Source organism: Topomyia yanbarensis, chromosome 2 (assembly GCF_030247195.1).
Source record: "Topomyia yanbarensis strain Yona2022 chromosome 2, ASM3024719v1, whole genome shotgun sequence".
Taxonomy (NCBI): domain Eukaryota; kingdom Metazoa; phylum Arthropoda; class Insecta; order Diptera; family Culicidae; genus Topomyia; species Topomyia yanbarensis.
This window is the reverse complement of record NC_080671.1, coordinates 204,698,357-204,716,947: the sequence shown is the minus strand read 5'-3', so window position 1 is coordinate 204,716,947 and position 18,591 is coordinate 204,698,357. Positions and strand designations below refer to the sequence as shown.

General features: G+C 39.5%; 1 protein-coding gene and 1 long non-coding RNA gene across 2 annotated transcripts in view; one reads left to right on the top strand and one right to left on the bottom strand.

Annotated features, from left to right (window-relative positions):
- LOC131682749 (protein yellow) overlaps positions 1–18,591 on the bottom strand; it is a 112,645-nt gene that overhangs the window by 21,657 nt on the left and 72,397 nt on the right. The window contains exon 3 of the mRNA XM_058964466.1: positions 2,807–3,069. Coding sequence (XP_058820449.1) covers positions 2,807–3,069 — 263 coding nt within the window. The remainder of the gene's footprint in view (positions 1–2,806; positions 3,070–18,591) is intronic.
- Positions 16,853–17,762, top strand: LOC131682754 (uncharacterized). The gene is made up of 2 exons (XR_009304141.1): positions 16,853–17,271; positions 17,473–17,762. It is a non-coding gene; the product is annotated as an uncharacterized LOC131682754 (long non-coding RNA).

Genomic DNA, 18,591 nt, shown 5'->3' with positions numbered 1-18,591 from the left:
AACTATCAGTTAACCCAAGCAAAACTTCAATTGTTCTTTTCACGAAAAAGCGAATAACAACATGGGTTCGTCCCTTGCAGTTCTTTGATTTTAAGCTACTGTGTGCAGATCAAGTCCAATACGTTTGAGTCATATTGGATTCCAAACTGAATTGGTCTGCTCACATTTAGTTCAGAGTCAAGAAAGCGTGCATGGCCTTCGGGCAGTGCAGACGATCTTTTGGAAAGACCTGGGGTCTCAAACCTAAATACATCTATTGTATTTTCACGACAATTGTACGTCCAATACTGTCATACGGATGCCTTGTGTGGTGGCAGAGGAGAGAGGTGGTGACAGTCCAGTCAAAGCTAAACCATCTGCAAAGAATGACGCTCATGGCGTTGACTGGTGCTTTCACCACGACTCCGACTACTGCTCTTGAGGCACTTCTAAATATCAAACCATTACACATACACCTCAAACAAGAAGCACTATCATGTGCATACAGACTGCAGGTTACTGGGCTTTGGAACAGTAATCATGTTGATCTTGCTACCAGTCATACACGATTGTGGTCACAAACAGTTACATGGGGTGAAGATATTCTTGCTCCCAGCGATATTACACTCACTTGTAGTTTTCCTTACAGGACATTCCATGTGAAGATTCCCTCTCGAGAGGAGTGGTTGTCTGGCTATATGGAAAGACAACAACAAACGCAAGTGGTCTGTTACACTGACGGTTCTCTGATGGAGGGACGTGCTGGTGCTGGTGTCTGTCGTGAAATGAGATTGGAACAATCTCACTCACTAGGTAGATACTGTACTGTATTCCAAGCAGAAATCTTTGCGATTATGTGCGGGGTGCAATCGGCCCTACAACTGAGTTTGTCCGGCAGAGTTATAAACTTCTGCTCCGATAGTTAGGCTGCAATCAAGGCCTTTAGCTCAGACAAATCCCGGTCCAAGCTAGCGATCGCGTGCCGAACCCAAATCGAAGAGCTAAGCATTGTCAACACTATCTACCTTGTCTGGGTGCCCGGACATTGCGGTATTACTGGAAATGAATGGGCTGACGAATTGGCCAGGGCAGGTTCAGCGATTGACTTCGTTGGTCCTGAACCCGCACTGCCAATTTCGACAAGTTGGATAAGAAAAAATACGGTCCTGGGCTTCGTCCGAGCACCGCAATTATTGGAGAAATCTACAAACGTGTCGCCAAACGAAGGCGTTTCTAGAACAACCATGCCCAGTGGTTTCGAAAAATCTCCTACATTTTTTGAAGCTCCACTGCGGCATGCTGACCAGGGCTTTAACCGGGCACTGCAAACTCAATTATCACATGGCAACTATTCAGCGCGCTGAGTCTTTTTCATGTGATCTTTGTGAATCCGACTACGGAACCTCATATCATCTGATATGAAACTGTCCAGCGGTAGCGCAATTGCGATTTCGAGCCTTCAGCCGTCCTTATATAGACGAAACCATGTTTGGACGACTGAAACTCAGAGACATACTAAAGTTTCTTATCCAATGTGGTAAAGAGCTTTAGGCTTATTCGCAGGCAAGTTGAACTACTTGTGAGTTTAACTTACCAGTTGTTTATTTTTGTTTTGTGCTGTTATTTTTCCCACCCTTCCAATTCTACGTCCCCACACCTCCTTGTCCTTTCCTTCCGCTCAGGAAATGATGAAATCACACGGCAAGGCACAAATCCCCAACTACATACGGGGAACGTGCCATTTAAGCCAATATATTCTGATTCCTGATTCTGATTCTGTAACGCAGGAGTCTTTTGGAATTAAATGCGATTCACCTGAGTCTTCGGCATGTCCGGACAAGCGTAAAGTTACTTTAATGACTTATGCTGTCGGAACCGACAGTTTTTGTTCAAGCTTATGTATCATTGATTCATCAAATTCCGTTCTTTCACCTGCGCAGCTGTTCTGCAATTAAGGTTGGCGGGGAGGGGGTAAGGGTTTCAGCTAGCAAAAAAATCACTTATTTTGCAATTTTTTTAGTAAAGCGAATTCACCAAAATTTTTTATAGTTTATCATTTCAATAACATTCTGTACTTTTTTTATTGCAGAAATATCCACATGCGACTCGGTGCTAAAGCTTTTTGTAGACCGTCTCTGGAAAAAAATACGATTTGCGGTGTTATCTGCCATTCGAAAACTACTTAACCGATTTATTTCTAATTTTGCATACACATTCTATGTGAAAAATACCTAACCCCTACGTTGAGTTTTCGAGATAATTTTTCAATTAAGAATGCATTTTACTCATAAAATGGCGGAATTTTTCGTGAAAGATAGCGTTTTTCATTTCAAATGAGTAAAAAGCACCCTTAATTTAACAATTATCTTGAAAACTCAACGTAGGGGTTAGGTATTTTTCACTTAGAATGTGTATGCAAAATTTGAAATAAATCGGTTCAGCAGTTTTTGAATGGCAGGTAACACCGCAAATCGTGTTGTTTCCGTTCTACAAAAAGCTTCATCACCGAGTCGCTTATAAATATTTTTGCATGAAAAAATTACAGAATGTTATTGAAATGATAAATTATAACACACAAAAGTTTTGGTCAATTCGCTTTACGCAAAGTCCTAAAAAATCGCAATAAAAGTGATTTTTTCTTGCTGAAACCTTTACCCCTCTAAAAAAAGAAGAAAATGAAATATTATACATTTCTTTCGTTTGCATTTTTACCGGCAAAAATTGCGATCAAACACGTGTGGTACGTTTCTACTCCAGTGCAACGTTTTAAGGTAAAAAGAAAATGAGTGTTATGTTCCAGGACTAAAGATGATAATTATTGACTTACCACATTAGCGAAAAAAGAATCTTCTTTCAACAATGAGTCAGGAAAGTAATGCCTTCGAATTAGTTTGTCTGTGTAGAGATCGAATAAGGCTAACGATGGTGCTGCGTGTTGAACTGGGTTCCCTAGAATATCAGCCAGACCGGTGTCCATTACCCACAGTCGGTCGCACTCATCCGCGCGGACACGAAACGTGGAGATGATTGTTGTGTTATCCTTTAGAACTTTTGGACCATCCGATTTTGTTGCTGTTTCAGCATCAATTTCTGTAATGAAGAAGAACACATTAAAACATGGCTAAATACAGTAATGTTTCGATTATATCACTATGCGTTTATATCAATACTCGTTTATATCACCCTCGATTATATAACGCTTTTTGAAAAACAGATAAGGCAACTACGTTTTGATCCAAATAAGCCACATATTGTGTTAAAAGTCCTAGGATTTTTTTTACAATTGATTTACTTATTTACATGAAGGGGAATGAACCTATTAGTAGGTTTCGGACTTTTTCGTTAAGGGTTTATATACGATGAGGTCGGTCTAAAAGTCGAACTATTTAATTATTTTATCTCAAAGTATAGATTCTTAAGAAAGTATCTCCAAGTTTTATAGAGGTCTAATTAGTAGAAGCAATGTTATAGCGCTGTTCATCGTGTTCCTTCATGGGGGCGAAGGGCGTGGCGCGGAACTTTAAACGTCAATAATCTAGAAATCGTGTTTTACCAAAAACGTTATTGCAACGAATAGGATTGCCGAAATACCATTTGGCCGATTCCAATTTTTGTTTTAAACTCTTCGTAACTTACTTTACTTTACTGTGACCATAAGGGGGCGCCTGGTCTGGTGTAGCGGGTAAAAAGTCGACTTCTTAGTTCTTTTAATGTAGAATACAATTAAGCTTTCAATATAGGGGTCCCGTTTCAAAATATCGGCTGCGGCGCCGCGTCAGATTTTGAACGTTAATAACTTTTATCATACTTAACAGAATGATTTGATTTTTAGGCCAATTTGTTGCAAATATGTTCCTCTATGCTGTATTAAAATTTGAAGTATGTATAACATGCACTAATAACAAAAAAATGTGCTTTGAAAATTTTTTCGAAAACGACCCGGAAAAGTGAAAATTTTCAGCCCATCCCGCACAGAGTCGTCACAATGGTGGACCAACCGAACAATAAAATAATGAAAAGTTTATATATAGGTCCACTACATGTTTGTTCCTATGATTATTCGCATTGGGTTGCTTGACGAGAGCAGTTGGTGGGGGAAAGACGGCATATTCCTTTGGTTAGGCCATTAGAAGCCGGACGGAAAGGAAAGGCTCATGCACGGCACGAGAACGAACGAGAAAGCGATTGTAGTGCATATTGGCGCGATTATATAAATATCTGTCGGTCGGTTTTTCTCATCATTCGTATTCGTTCAAGCACTAGCAAGCAGCCAGTCCACCGAAGGAAAGCAGTTGGCGATGACGACGGTCGGAAAAAGTGCCCCAGCTACTGGTGACTCATCGCAACCCGATCACTAACTGTCACCCTGCAAGAATTTCGCCCCAATTAAAGGGCAACAGAGCAACTAATCTGTAGGCTATCGTTCCAGCGTCTGGGTCGTGAGATTGTGCAGGACTGCAAAGTCGAGCTACGCTTACAAAGCTCAGTCGTAATGATGCCCTGAGAAGCCAACGATGCCTACTTGGTCGGTTTGTTCGAGAATGCAAAATAGTGCGCCAAGCGCATAACTTTCAGGCCAAATACATTAAATTGGCTCACCGTGTCCGCGGGGAGTGCGTCTGAATTATACTCCCGCAATAAAACAATAAACGGATCTTTACAGGACCAATTAATTGTGTTCTAATAAGAGTTAAACTGAAATTTACATTTTATGGTGTATAACAAATAATTTTCAGAAAGCTATATAAGAAATACGATGTGTGGAAAGAAAGAAAGAGAATTTAAATTATCCTCTCTCGCTCGTTTTCGTGCACTTTTCCATTCCTTTCTGCTGCTAATACCATCATAACGAAAACGAATGTGCGTATTCTCCCACCATCCCATGGCCAGTAACAGCGCTAACAAATAAGACAAAAGAATTTAAATTTGTGAAAATCTTTTCCTTCCTTCTTTTCAAATCTGCAACATTCTTTGAAAATATTGTTGTTATTGAAAAACTGAACATGCAGGTTTGCTAGCACTGGTAACTAGATTGAAGGCGATGGAAAGACAGAATATTCGTTTTGGTTATGCTAGTATTGGTAGCCGAACGGAAAGGAAAGGCACAGGAATGGCACGAAAACGAGCGAGAGAGCGATAGTAGTGCTTTCTCGTGTTTTCATATATGAATATTGGTCGGTCAGTTTTTCTCATCATTCGTATTCGTTCAAGCACTAGCAAGCAGCCAGTCCACCGGAGGAAAGCAGTTGGCAATGATGACGGTCCGCAAAAGTGCCCCAGCTACTGGTAGCCCATCGCAACTAACTACCGATCAGGAACTGTCGCCATGCCAGTATTTCGCCCCAACTAAAGGGCAACGGAGCAACTAATCCGCTGGATAACATTCCAGCGTCTGGTTCGTAAGGTTGTGTATTACTTCAAAGTCGAGCTACGCTTACAAAACTCAGGCGTAATGAAGCCAGTGATGCCTACTTGGTCGGTTTCTTTGAGGATACAAAATAGAGCGCCAAGTACGTAACTTTCTCGCAAAAGAAATCAAACTGGCTCACAGTGTCCGCTGGGAGTGGGCGTAAATTACAATAAAAGCAACGGTTCTTTTCAGGACCAATCAATTGTGTTCTAGTGAGAGTTAAACTGAAACTTTCATTTTAAGATGTGTAACAAATTTTCAACAAGCAACATAATACGTTGTGTGGAAAGAAGTAGCTTGCACACGGAACAAAAATTCAAATTATCCTCTCGCTCGTTTCGTGCACTGCTTTTCCATTCCTTTCTACTGTTATTATCAGAATTACCAAAACGAATGTGCGTGTTCCCTCACCATCCCTCTACTGATCAGTGTTGCTTCAATTGCATGTGTTTAAGAGAAATGTTGAAGTCGCATGCTTCTATTCGAGCTTTTTGGCAGCCTCCGTGAACTAACTGCATTAAATGATTTTTTTGTGCAGCTCCGTGCTAGTAGCAAACAAAATGGCCCTACCAGTGTCTGATTCGTGAGATTGTGCAGGATTTCAAAGTCGAGCTAAGCTTATAAAGTTCAGCCGTAATGGTACCCGAAGAAGCCAGTCTTGTCGTTTTGTTCGAGGCTACAAAACAGTTCGCCAGGCACGTAACTATTATGCCAAATATATCCAACGATCCAGCGCATCACCATCAACACCAACGCCGATACCAAAGGTTCTTTTCAGAACCACCATTATTACCATAGAGAATTATTTGAAAATTTCCCATTCAAACGTGATTCTGTTGAATATTATTAGATTTAAATTAACGTCTCGAATTGAAATCACGACGCTCCGGTTATGTCACAGACATTGCCCACCCATCTTTTTTATTGTGACCACGACTAACGGTTTAATATAGACACCCCATTTCAATATTTCGGAAGGAACAGAAGGTCGAGTTTGGAAAGTTTGTAACTTTCATTGTACTTAACCAAATTACACAATGTTCGCACTAATGATTCAGAAATATGACCAGGAATCTTCTATTAGATTTGTAAGTATGTATAATTTACATGAATAAAGAAAAATTGATTTTCAGGAATCAATTATTATCTGTTCTGCCATTGGCCAGTACTATGCGACTTCCTCAACAACGCCAACAAAAACTTTCCTTTTCAGGACCACCATCATTTTTGTAAAGAATAATTTGAAAATTCCTCGCTCAAATCACCTTTTGTCCGAAAATTCCAATGAGTGTCAACATATTTGAAGAACGTGTTCCTTATGTATTCTACATCTCTCCGGTTATGTCGCCACCCATCTTTTTTATTCGCTTGTTAGTTATCCGCAGGAAAACCTGACAAAATACCGAGAAAAACGAAATACGCAAGATATGGCAGGTATGCGGAAATATGCATTTCTCTTGAATTGATGTGAATAAAGTACATCAACAATTGGAGATGGGACTATTTCTATGGATGTTGTAATAACGAGAACTGAACAGGGATGCAATGCACCTCAGAGCAAATAATGAGAAGAATAAAAAACGCTCTTTGCACTTTTAATGAGAACCACCGCTCTTCTCTTTCACAATAAACCTCTTCACTCCGATGTGTGTTGCTCCCTGATGTGCATTTTACTCCATGGCTGCATACCTCAAAGAGTAGAAAGAAAGAGGCTCTTTAGTGTGAATCTTGGTCCCACGCGCACAGAAGCAGAGAAGGCAACCAAAAAACATTTTAAAAACGTTCTTTCTATCAACCGTTACCTGAATTGTACTTTGATTCGCCTTCCTATCTGCATGCCAGTCGAAGGGACAAAAAAGTGGCCAGTGCGTTAAACAAAGATGGCAGACGCTGCTCTAACCAACGGCTTCAAATGGGTAGTGTGATAATAGAAATATGACAAAAATAACTAACTTTAACTTATTACTTTTTGTTTATCGAAATACATGGGTTAATGCTTGAATGTAATTAAGTTTTGTTTTTTTTTTTTTTTTTTTTGTGTTTCGAATTCATCTCGTCAGTAACTAGCACCATCTGGGTGTCTAGTTAGACGATGTATCTAAACTAGTACCCAAATTAGCACTAGTTAGACACAAAAAATTCCAAACAGTTCACACGACATATGTGAACGCCTAAAGCCACATGTCCCGAATGATGTCCCGGGAAGCAAATGTAGCTCTGGTTTGCTGACGAGAAAGCGAAGACGAACTCTTGTCTTTTGGTTCAAGAAACCAAACGCCTGGTATTATGCAATAAAAATTGGACTAAACCGTTTTGCGCGTTAAGGGCACAAGACCTAATTTTAATTAAGTTTTGTTTTTTTTTTGTGTTTCGAATTCATCTCGTCAGTAACTAGCACCATCTGGGTGTCTAGTTAGACGATGTATCTAAACTAGTACCCAAATTAGCACTAGTTAGACACAAAAAATTCCAAACAGTTCACACGACATATGTGAACGCCTAAAGCCACATGTCCCGAATGATGTCCCGGGAAGCAAATGTAGCTCTGGTTTGCTGACGAGAAAGCGAAGACGAACTCTTGTCTTTTGGTTCAAGAAACCAAACGCCTGGTATTATGCAATAAAAATTGGACTAAACCGTTTTGCGCGTTAAGGGCACATTTGCTTCCCGGGACATCATTCGGGACATGTGGCTTTAGGCGTTCACATATGTCGTGTGAACTGTTTGGAATTTTTTGTGTCTAACTAGTGCTAATTTGGGTACTAGTTTAGATACATCGTCTAACTAGACACCCAGATGGTGCTAGTTACTGACGAGATGAATTCGAAACACAAAAAAAAACAAAACTTAATTAAAATTAGGTCTTGTGCCCTTAACGCGCAAAACGGTTTAGTCCAATTTTTATTGCATAATACCAGGCGTTTGGTTTCTTGAACCAAAAGACAAGAGTTCGTCTTCGCTTTCTCGTCAGCAAACCAGAGCTACATTTGCTTCCCGGGACATCATTCGGGACATGTGGCTTTAGGCGTTCACATATGTCGTGTGAACTGTTTGGATTTTTTTGTGTCTAACTAGTGCTAATTTGGGTACTAGTTTAGATACATCGTCTAACTAGACACCCAGATGGTGCTAGTTACTGACGAGATGAATTCGAAACACAAAAAAAAAACAAAACTTAATTAAAATTAGGTATTGTGCCCTTAACGCGCAAAACGGTTTAGTCCAATTTTTATTGCATAATACCAGGCGTTTGGTTTCTTGAACCAAAAGACAAGAGTTCGTCTTCGCTTTCTCGTCAGCAAACCAGAGCTACATTTGCTTCCCGGGACATCATTCGGGACATGTGGCTTTAGGCGTTCACATATGTCGTGTGAACTGTTTGGAATTTTTTGTGTCTAACTAGTGCTAATTTGGGTACTAGTTTAGATACATCGTCTAACTAGACACCCAGATGGTGCTAGTTACTGACGAGATGAATTCGAAACACAAAAAAAACAAAACTTAATTAAAATTAGGTCTTGTGCCCTTAACGCGCAAAACGGTTTAGTCCAATTTTTATTGCTTGAATGTAATTTTTTGTTTTGTATTGAATATATCGCGCTTCAAATATATCACGCAAAAATTCAGACGACCTTGATATAATCGAAACATTACTGTAATCCATTTCCGACGGACATGTAACATAAATAACGCGGTACTGTATTAATTTTGTACTTTTTGAGTGACCTAGTATAGGCTGTAGGTAGAGCTTCCAACCCGGGAATTTTATTTCCCGGGAATCGGATTTTCGCTTTTCCCGGGATTGCCCTTTACTGGGAATTTATTTTTGACTACGTTTTTTTCTCGTTTTTACAAAAGATTAATTTTCTCCAATAGAATTTCTGCAGATAATATCTCGATCTACTCATTTTGAAGTGGATGGATATGGCAATAGTACGCTTTCAACTGGTTCAAACAATAATTGATTTCAATTTTGAACTTTTGTGCATATATAACAATGCACATGACAAATTAGAGAAGTTTCAAGATCATTCCGGGACCAGCTCTTCATCTATCGATTTCCATTTCATGAAAATGATAAAGATTCACATCACAGATATGATTTATTTCAGTATTTCGAGTTTCCATCTACGGTTCCTATAATGGGGCAAAATGTATTAGTAACTTAACTGATAACCAAACATTATAAGTCGATAAATAGTATTACAAGAATCACATTATTTGATTTACATAGTATAGAAAATATATGAAAACAATTATTTCCCAAGTGACAATTGAAGTTTTATAGTATGCTACAAGAGCAGTCTAAGTTTTATAAGTGACTATAAAACCACCAAAAAACCTCAATTCTTACTGGGGTTGTTGTTGATTCTACTACTGCTCATTTGTACAGCCATGTTGTTTTTAGCGATTTCTTCATTTAGTTTTAGAGCAAAATTTTTTCCTATAAACCTATAACTCCAGAACCAAAAGTTAGATCTGAATGAAATTCAGTAGCAGTCATTGGGAGTGTCATATCTTCCATTTGAAATCAAGCTTGTAAATTTATGAAAAAATTAAAGGGTTGTGTACGTACACGACGTACGTACGTGACATTGGAAATGGAGCATTTTTCAAGAGCGGGAACTACGTGAGAAACGTAAAAATTTAATCATTTTTTTCTGATTGACACTGTGCCTGCTTTGACTTCTAATACGAGTCAGCTCTAAAGCCTTACGAAAATTTTCTCAGTTGTACATCAAATAGTGAATATATCTGGGAAACGTACATCTTTAATGGGATCCTTGAGTTCGACCCGCAAACATCTGGTTACCTTAATTTAGAGCAGAATTCATAAGTTATTTAGCCATAATGTGAACCACAGGCACAGACTAACAGACATAACAATTCCCTCAAAAGCATCAATCCGACAATTTTCCCAGAACACTAGCTGCACCTGTTATTCATGGTTCCAAACACTCATTTGCTGGTGGGTTACCCCTCATGTTTGGGAACAATTTTTCACTAGTGGTCTATCCCCCATATGCTTGTTCATATGTCAGTGGCGCCATAATTGCAAATGTGGCTACAGTCCCAACTACAGACATATTTAAAATAACCGTTAAAGTGAGCGAACCATTGTTTTCGAGTGTATGTCTGTTAGTCTGTGCCACAGGCACCAAAACAAGTGTCGGCATCACATTTGATTCTTATTTCCAATGTGCTGTATCAAATAGGTGTGAGCTTAAGTGATCGTGAATGCTAACAGTTGGGAGAAGTGGAGGTTAAGGTAGCGAAATAATGGCTTGCGATACCTGATAACGAAAATTTATTTTTTCGTCTCGCTTCTGCGATTACGGACAGTATAGGCGAATTACATTTGGATTGATAACAGAATCCTGCGGACCCCCATACTTAGCACATCATGGTGTATTTGGTAGAACAATTTTATGCGAAAAAAATCGGCCACGCAAAAACTTCAGCATGTGATAGAATGAGCTTTTCCCTATTACTTGAAAATAAAATTAAAATATTCTGTTGGGGGCTCCAGAACAACTTTTTATTTTAAAGTTTTTTTGTTTGAAAACATAGGGTTTTCAATGAAACTCGTTCACATTTTTGCCCCTAGGTAGTACTTTAGACATACAAATATTACCAAAAGTGAGAATCTGATGGACAATTTCATTGTGTACAACTTTGTAGAAAACTACATTGCGATCTAAAATCGCCAGAGAGTTATTAAATTTTTATTAATGTTACTAGATTCGCACGGGCCTATTGGCTAAGAAGCATTATTCCAAAAACATTTTTTTTGTAAATAAATAACTCCTTGGAAAGTGAAACAGTTTTTTTTCTATCACAGATATATTTGTTTCTTCTTTTTTTTCTTCACTCATTCTAAAGTATGCTTGATGTAATCTTGAATCAACCTTTTTGCTCGTTAACATCTTGTTTTAACTTTATATTTGATCAAACTCGATTAGATATTCAATCATTTGATTTGATCTCGATTGAGAATCCTGATTGACAGTTTCATGAAGGATAGAAAAAAAATTCGATGAGATTTATGTTCAAGTTTGTTAACTTTTGGGAATCGCTGTACATTGAACAGAAATCGCAATAGTAAATGCGAAATAAAGGTTTTGTCTATTGTACGAAGATAGCGATCTCAATATAAAAATTAGATATATAAAGTAAATAATGTTAGGACATATTCAGTTGTTAGAGTTTAATAAATTAATTTACCCTAGAAGCGATTTCCTGCTATACTAAATTCACCCCTGTACAATAAATGTGCAAGTGAGACAGAGAAAGAGAGAGCGATGTGAAATAGGGAGAGGAGTGCGTGAGCTTCTGTAAGGCAGTTACGATTTAGAGCTTCCATCCCGGGATTTTTGGAATTCCCGGGATTCCCGATTCCCGGGAAATTGTGTTTTCTCATTCCCGGGATTCGGGAATCCCTGGAAAAAAAGATTTTTAATTTATTCCATAAGACTTAGATTCTCCAAATGAATTTCTGTAGGAAACATCTTTACTGGCAAACATTTGGAGTGAGTAGTGAATGCAGATTGTGCTTTTCCAACTGATTTGCAGATCAATGGACTATATATCTTTAGGCTCACTGATATGTTTTCGTGATTTTTTTAGGTATATAGTCCACGCCATACTCAAAACACTGCTAACGAATGTTGCATTCATTCAAATTTTCATTCAAAATGGATTAATTTGCCGGCCTTTATATCGAACCATTTCCTTACAGTAGCTTTAGTGATGCGCACGATATCTCTGCCACCGATGAATCGATTGATCAGATTTTTAACAATTCTTTTAATAGTTTATTTTAATAGTTAGATCTTGAATGAAAGGGCTTGCAATCAAATTAGTAATGGAAATTGCGTTACTTTCTTAAAAAATCGATGTGTGTTTGTTTCAAAACTTGGGATGGTTTGTAGTGATATCATGCTTAACGCAAACGCTATTTAAAATAAGGAATGTTTTTGGAACGTCTGCAGAAATATTTGGTCGGTTCATCGAATGCATATTTCGTCTTATTTTTTATTCTGAAACTGTAATATCTGTAAATTTTTTGATGTATGAAAAGAAATACATAACGTTGTATCTGTCCAATATCATGCGCATCCAAACTCTGAATGCTTTCAAGGCTACAGGCAGGATTTTGAAGGGATACGATCAAGCAATCCACATACTTGCCCGTAACATGAAATCGATAATAGGCTTCATCCATCGCTGCACAGTTCGTCCATTATCTGCTTGATTTTGATTCACACTTAATTCGAAATGATGCTGATCCTACTGTGACGGAAATGGACTCCATGTATAAACTTTCCTCTTTTGATCGGAAGTAACTGCACACTACCCTGAAGCAGCTCAATTTTTTAATTCAAGATTACCAAAGAAGGTGCTTTGCATTAAATTACTCACATTCCATCGTATCAGAAAAACGAATTTCAATTTTGGACAGTAACTCCAGCAGCTGCGTTTAGTATATCGTCCCAATCGTAATCGTAATTACCAAAATTTAGGCTATACATATAGCCCAAGTAAAAGTTTTGCGTAAACTTATTGACGAGTTATCAAATGATTGAATGATGTGTAGGCCACCAAATCGCCATCTTCTGACAACTGCTTTAGGGCAGATATACATGCAATCAAACGGGTTTGAAATTTTTTCAATTTATTCTTTTTTTTTCAAGAGAAACATTCACCTTTTTCTTCTGTATTCCCGGGATTCCGGGATTTCCCGGGAAATTTATTATTTATTTCCCGAATCCCGGGAAGCTGAAAACCGTCGGGAAATGGAAGCTCTAGTTACCCACTGAGACGTCCAAAAATTTGTTTCAAAATCGTTCAACACGGGTCCAACGATGGACGTTTGTTGAACGGTTATTTGGACGTTGTCCAAATTGGTCCAACGAACGTCCTTCATTGGACGATTTTGAAACCAACCGTTCTTAGAGGGTACGAACGAACCTTCGCGAGGACTAGAGCAAACGATAGCGAACCGCGCCAAGCGTTAGGTAACCGAGCAACCCGGAGTACCCACGGAAACCGGGAATGGTAATACGTAGAGATTCTACAAATTGGCAAGTTGGTAGGATCAAAAGGACACTTTTTTCCGTTACTACATGGTAACGGAAAAAAGTGTCCTTTTTATCCTACCAAATGCAATCAACTTTGCCGAAATCAGCGAAAGAATTTTTTCTGTCCCCGATGAGCAAAATGGCGATCGATGCTTTCTAAATTCAAAATTGGTTTGTGACCATAGCGCTTGATAAAATAAAAAAAAATGGATAGTGATATTTTAATGGAAAATGCGAGTCCGGTTGAAGACCGTAGCGCTCACTAACACATAAGAGGCTGGTCGATTCGGTTAACGAACGATGCGTGTATTTATGTGTAAACCGAAAACAAAGATGAACGGCTGTTTAGAGAACCTCCGCACTATATTTTACCTGCATGTGGAAGAGCGAGACCAGTCAAAGGCTGAAGCGCTTCGCAACATATATAAAAAAAATGCAAGACCGGTTGAAGACCGCAGCGCCCGACGTATAAACGAGAATTATGCGAGACCGGTTGAGCGCATGTATATGTATGTGTGGAAGATATTGCGACCGGTTGAGATCCATACCCACTAAGACGTCCACAAAATTGTTTCAAAATCGTTCAACACGGGTTCAACGATGGACGTTTGTTGAACGGTTATTTGTACGTCGTCCAAATTGGTCCAACGAACGTCCTTCATTGGGCGATTTTGAAACCAACCGTTCTTAGAGGGTATCGTTAGAGGCAAAAGGGATGCAAAACCGATTGATGACCGAAACGCAAGCAACCCTCTAAGAACGGTTGGTTTCAAAATCGTCCAATGAAGGACGTTCGTTGGACCAATTTGGACAACGTCCAAATAACCGTTCAACAAACGTCCATCGTTTGACCCGTGTTGAACGATTTTGAAACAATTTTTTGGACGTCTTAGTGGGAAGTAAAGCTTTAATCGATTTTCGTAGCACAGACGAATATTGCTATTTCATAAAAGGGATACATAAACCAAGACAAAAATCGCCATAGTAGTTGTACGCCAATAACCTGGCGATGTTGGGGTTGCTCATGGTTTCAAAATCGTCCAATGAAGGACGTTCGTTGGACCAATTTGGACAACGTCCAAACCGTTCAACAAACGTCCATCGTTTGACCCGTGTTGAACGATTTTGAAACAATTTTTTGGACGTCTTAGTGGGAAGTAAAGCTTTAATCGATTTTCGTAGCACAGACGAATATTGCTATTTCATAAAAGGGATACATAAACCAAGACAAAAATCGCCATAGTAGTTGTACGCCAATAACCTGGCGATGTTGGGGTTGCTCATGACTGAGCGATCTGAAGAGAATGTTAGTGCAAAAAATCTTGAAAATAGTTTAGTTATCTTCGAATTTTATTATTGTTGATGGGAAATTCTCTAATGAGACAAGGACTGGCCACTGGAGCCGTTCAACGATTCAGTAGGGCCCTCTGACATGCGACGTGAATGGGAATGGTACAGAGCGTTTGAACTAATTCTGGAGCTCAGGAAAATCGATTCTCAGCATGACAAACTCCTACTTCTTGATACACTCTTGCGTGTTTACCGCGGTGTGTGGGGCTCACCCACCCGCGAAGATTCACAGGGTCGTTTTACCGCTACGCAGACCGAATCACACACTCACCCACAAAGGTACTCCGAGAGAGAGCAGGCCCGATAGAGAAAGTTCGTACCAACTCCGACAATGCTTTCACTCTTCAGATTGCCAAAATTTTCTCGCTACCGAGGGGTCCTCAAAAGCTCCTAAAATCGATCGATTTACAGCGGACTAATACCAGCTGAGGGGTGAATGCTCTTTATAGCACGAATCGAAAAAGCAACGTTAACATTGTGTGGATTCTGAATTTATTCCCTAAAACTATCATCTATCTCTGTAATTATACTCATATAAACCTATCCTAATTTTATGGCTTGTATCTATTACTATTACCTATTTGTACTTTTCTATCCCTATACTCTATATTTACAATTGTATACACACCATAATTTCTCCGTGACGTTACACAGGTACCTGTTTAATCCGGCAATGCTGTTGTCCGTTTGTTTCCCGGTCGACCGGGCAAATCTCTTTCCTTCGGCGAACAGTCACTGTTGTTCCTGATGTTGAATGCTGTTGTAAGGGGCACAATACCCATCCGGAGCTCCGGATGATGCAAGCTTGAACGCTGTACTAGACGACTGCTGACGGTAGTGTACCTTCTGCAACGGTTCTGCAATGGCGGTTATTCGCGTCAGCACGCTGTTTTTCTGGTGGAATACCGCTTTCCAACGCCGAAATATTGCTGCAATGGCGGCTATTCGCTTCAGCGCGCGGTTTTTCTGGTGGAATACCGCTTTCCAACGCCGAAATATTGCTGCAATGGCGGCTATTCGCTTTAACCCGTGATTTCTTCTGTCGATCCGTGCTTACTCGATCCCCACCTGGCGGGTGACGATCGAGGTTTTATTGGTAGTCGAGTCTGTGGATGATACTTTGGAACACTGTTCCAAATGAACAAAAAGAAAAAGGCCCAGGCTGGACCTATACCGAGAATATCAGTACCGGCAACGTCACGCTAATCTAAACCTCTACATATATTTCCGTATTTTTATTCAGTATAATTTTACCTTTTTCTTGGACGTATCCTGAACACTTGATGCGCGTATTTTAGTTATATCTATTAAATTTTAACGTGTTTGTATCTGTGGGGTAACATTTTAATAATTAACAAAAAGTTTACTAAACTGATTTTTCGCCAAACGAACCTATCGTTAAAGTTTTTTTTTAAGAACAATCTTGTTTAGAACGTTTCAATTGTACTAAGAGTCAGCTACTCCTCCCTAAAATTAAACAATAATTACTGACTCTCATTATCACAATCCACACCACGTTTTTAGCCACACTTTGCTAACCTAATTAAACAAATTTAATCACCGTCGCGCACTACGAAACTGGTAATAAGCCACGGAACGAAAGAGATCGATTTCAGCCGAGCCAAGCTATTTATGTGCGTAGAAATTGCGAGAAAGACCGAACACATCCGAATATCTACGACAAATGTAGATTTGGCAGGTCCATTCAGTTTGGCAACCATGACGCTAGTGGCTCCATCGGTGGAGTGACGAGAACACCTCAGTTGTCACACTGCTATAATCGAGCACATTCTGTAGCGCGAGAACGCACCGGTCTGAATAGAGGATACGACACTGCTCTTATCCAATACACCCGGCACTCACAAGATGCTGTCAGTTCGCTCATTTATATCTTATGAGAGCGAGAGACCGCAAGAGCATAAAAAGAGAGGGAACCTTTCAACCGAGTACGATAGGGTACATCGGGGTTTGTGTTGACTTGTGGTGGAGCACACAAGTTGTAAATTGGAACCTATCGGTTACATTACCCCACCGTCCGAGTTCAAAATGATTGTAAGTTCAAGCATTTTGAAGGACGAGGAGACCTTTAAAATTATATTCAAAAACTGGGATTTCTTAACATCAGGTTAATTTTGACTTATTTCAAAACTACCTGAGTTGCAGCCCTCCATTCAACTCAGTTTCCACGATACTCGTTCACTCATGAGTGAAAGACAGATAAGGTCGCTCGTAATCCCATATTACTCTGACGTTTATCGACTGTCCATGTTTGTTTACCTATGATATTAGTTCCCTCAACAGGTCCTTTTTCCGAAAGTTTCCGAAGAAAAGTGCGCACTTTTGAGCAAACTCCTTATTCCACTAATAGGTTTTGTTTGAATAATCGGTTGCATTGGAATTTGCAGGAAGAAATTCAAAAAAATCGAGCCGTTTTGGGTTTACGGAAAGGAGGTAAGTACATATCGATATCGGTAATAGTTTTGGAGTGTTTGGTTGCACGACTCATTTGACTTGTGTTTACCGCTATTTTTCCTAGTATAACTTCGGCCGCAGCTATACCAAGGCTACCCTGAGATAAGATTCTGATTTCATACATCTACTATGCTTATTTTATGTATTCAGCTATTCTGATTTCTCTCTTGTTCATTTTAGGATACGTCGGGTTTCATATCAGCTGCTGAGAACACCCCGAGTAATTTTCCGGTTTTGTCGGCCAGCTCGTAGGAACTCGTTCCAATACGGGCTCGTACTGTGCATGGCGTATACAATGGACCTAGCTTGGCATTGTAATTTTGAGGAACAGATGATTGGCGGAAGTTCCTTTTTAGAACATTTTGACCAACCGTATACGATGGAGCTTTGACTTTGCTCCGTAAATTATAATAATTCTTATTTTTCTCATAATGCTTTCGCAGATTTTTGTATACAATGTCATAAATAGATTTATCAATTTCCTTTTTTCTTCCTAACCTATCTTCCTCTGACACCTCCTCCTCATCCCTATCCATTTTGTGTTCATCACCCTTTTGAACAATTTCATGTCCGAAAAGAACCCTGTACGGACTAAACCCCGTGACACTATGCGGTGAATTGTTCAGAACGTGCTCTATTTCCGACACGCGAGTGTCCCACAATTTTTGGTCGTTACGAACGTAAGTCCTTATGCAGGCATTAATAGTCCGATTCAGACGCTCGACTGGATTTGATTGAGAGTGATGGCGAGAATTGGTCCAATGCTGGGTACGGTATCTTTCTAACAGACTTTTGAACTGGTGCGAAAGAAAGGTAGTAGCATTATCAGTGATAATGTACTCTGGAGTGGAATATCTACGAAACCAGTTCTCTTCCACTATTTGGCAAACTTGGGGAGCGAAAATCCGACGAAGAGGGAATAATAGACAATATTTGGAAAATAGGTCCATTATTACGAGCAAATGTGAATTGCCATGTTTGCTTCTGGGGAGGGATTGGATGAAATCTAACGCTATTATTTGGAATGGCTTGTTCGTTATTCTTTGCAAACCCATTTCGGGATGTTGCGAGTGATTTGAGGGTTTATTTTGTTTGCAGATGGAACATTTCTGAATGTAAGTGCGGACATCCTCCGACATTCTGGGCCAGTAATATTTTTTTCTCATGCGAGACAGCGTTTTATCTACCGCTAAATGCAAGGTATCATCATGCTCTTCTTTCAGAAGTGTTTCAATGACGTCCGAAGGAATGCACGCCTTCCACTCGAATCGGTAATCTACCGTATCTTCTTTGGTAGAT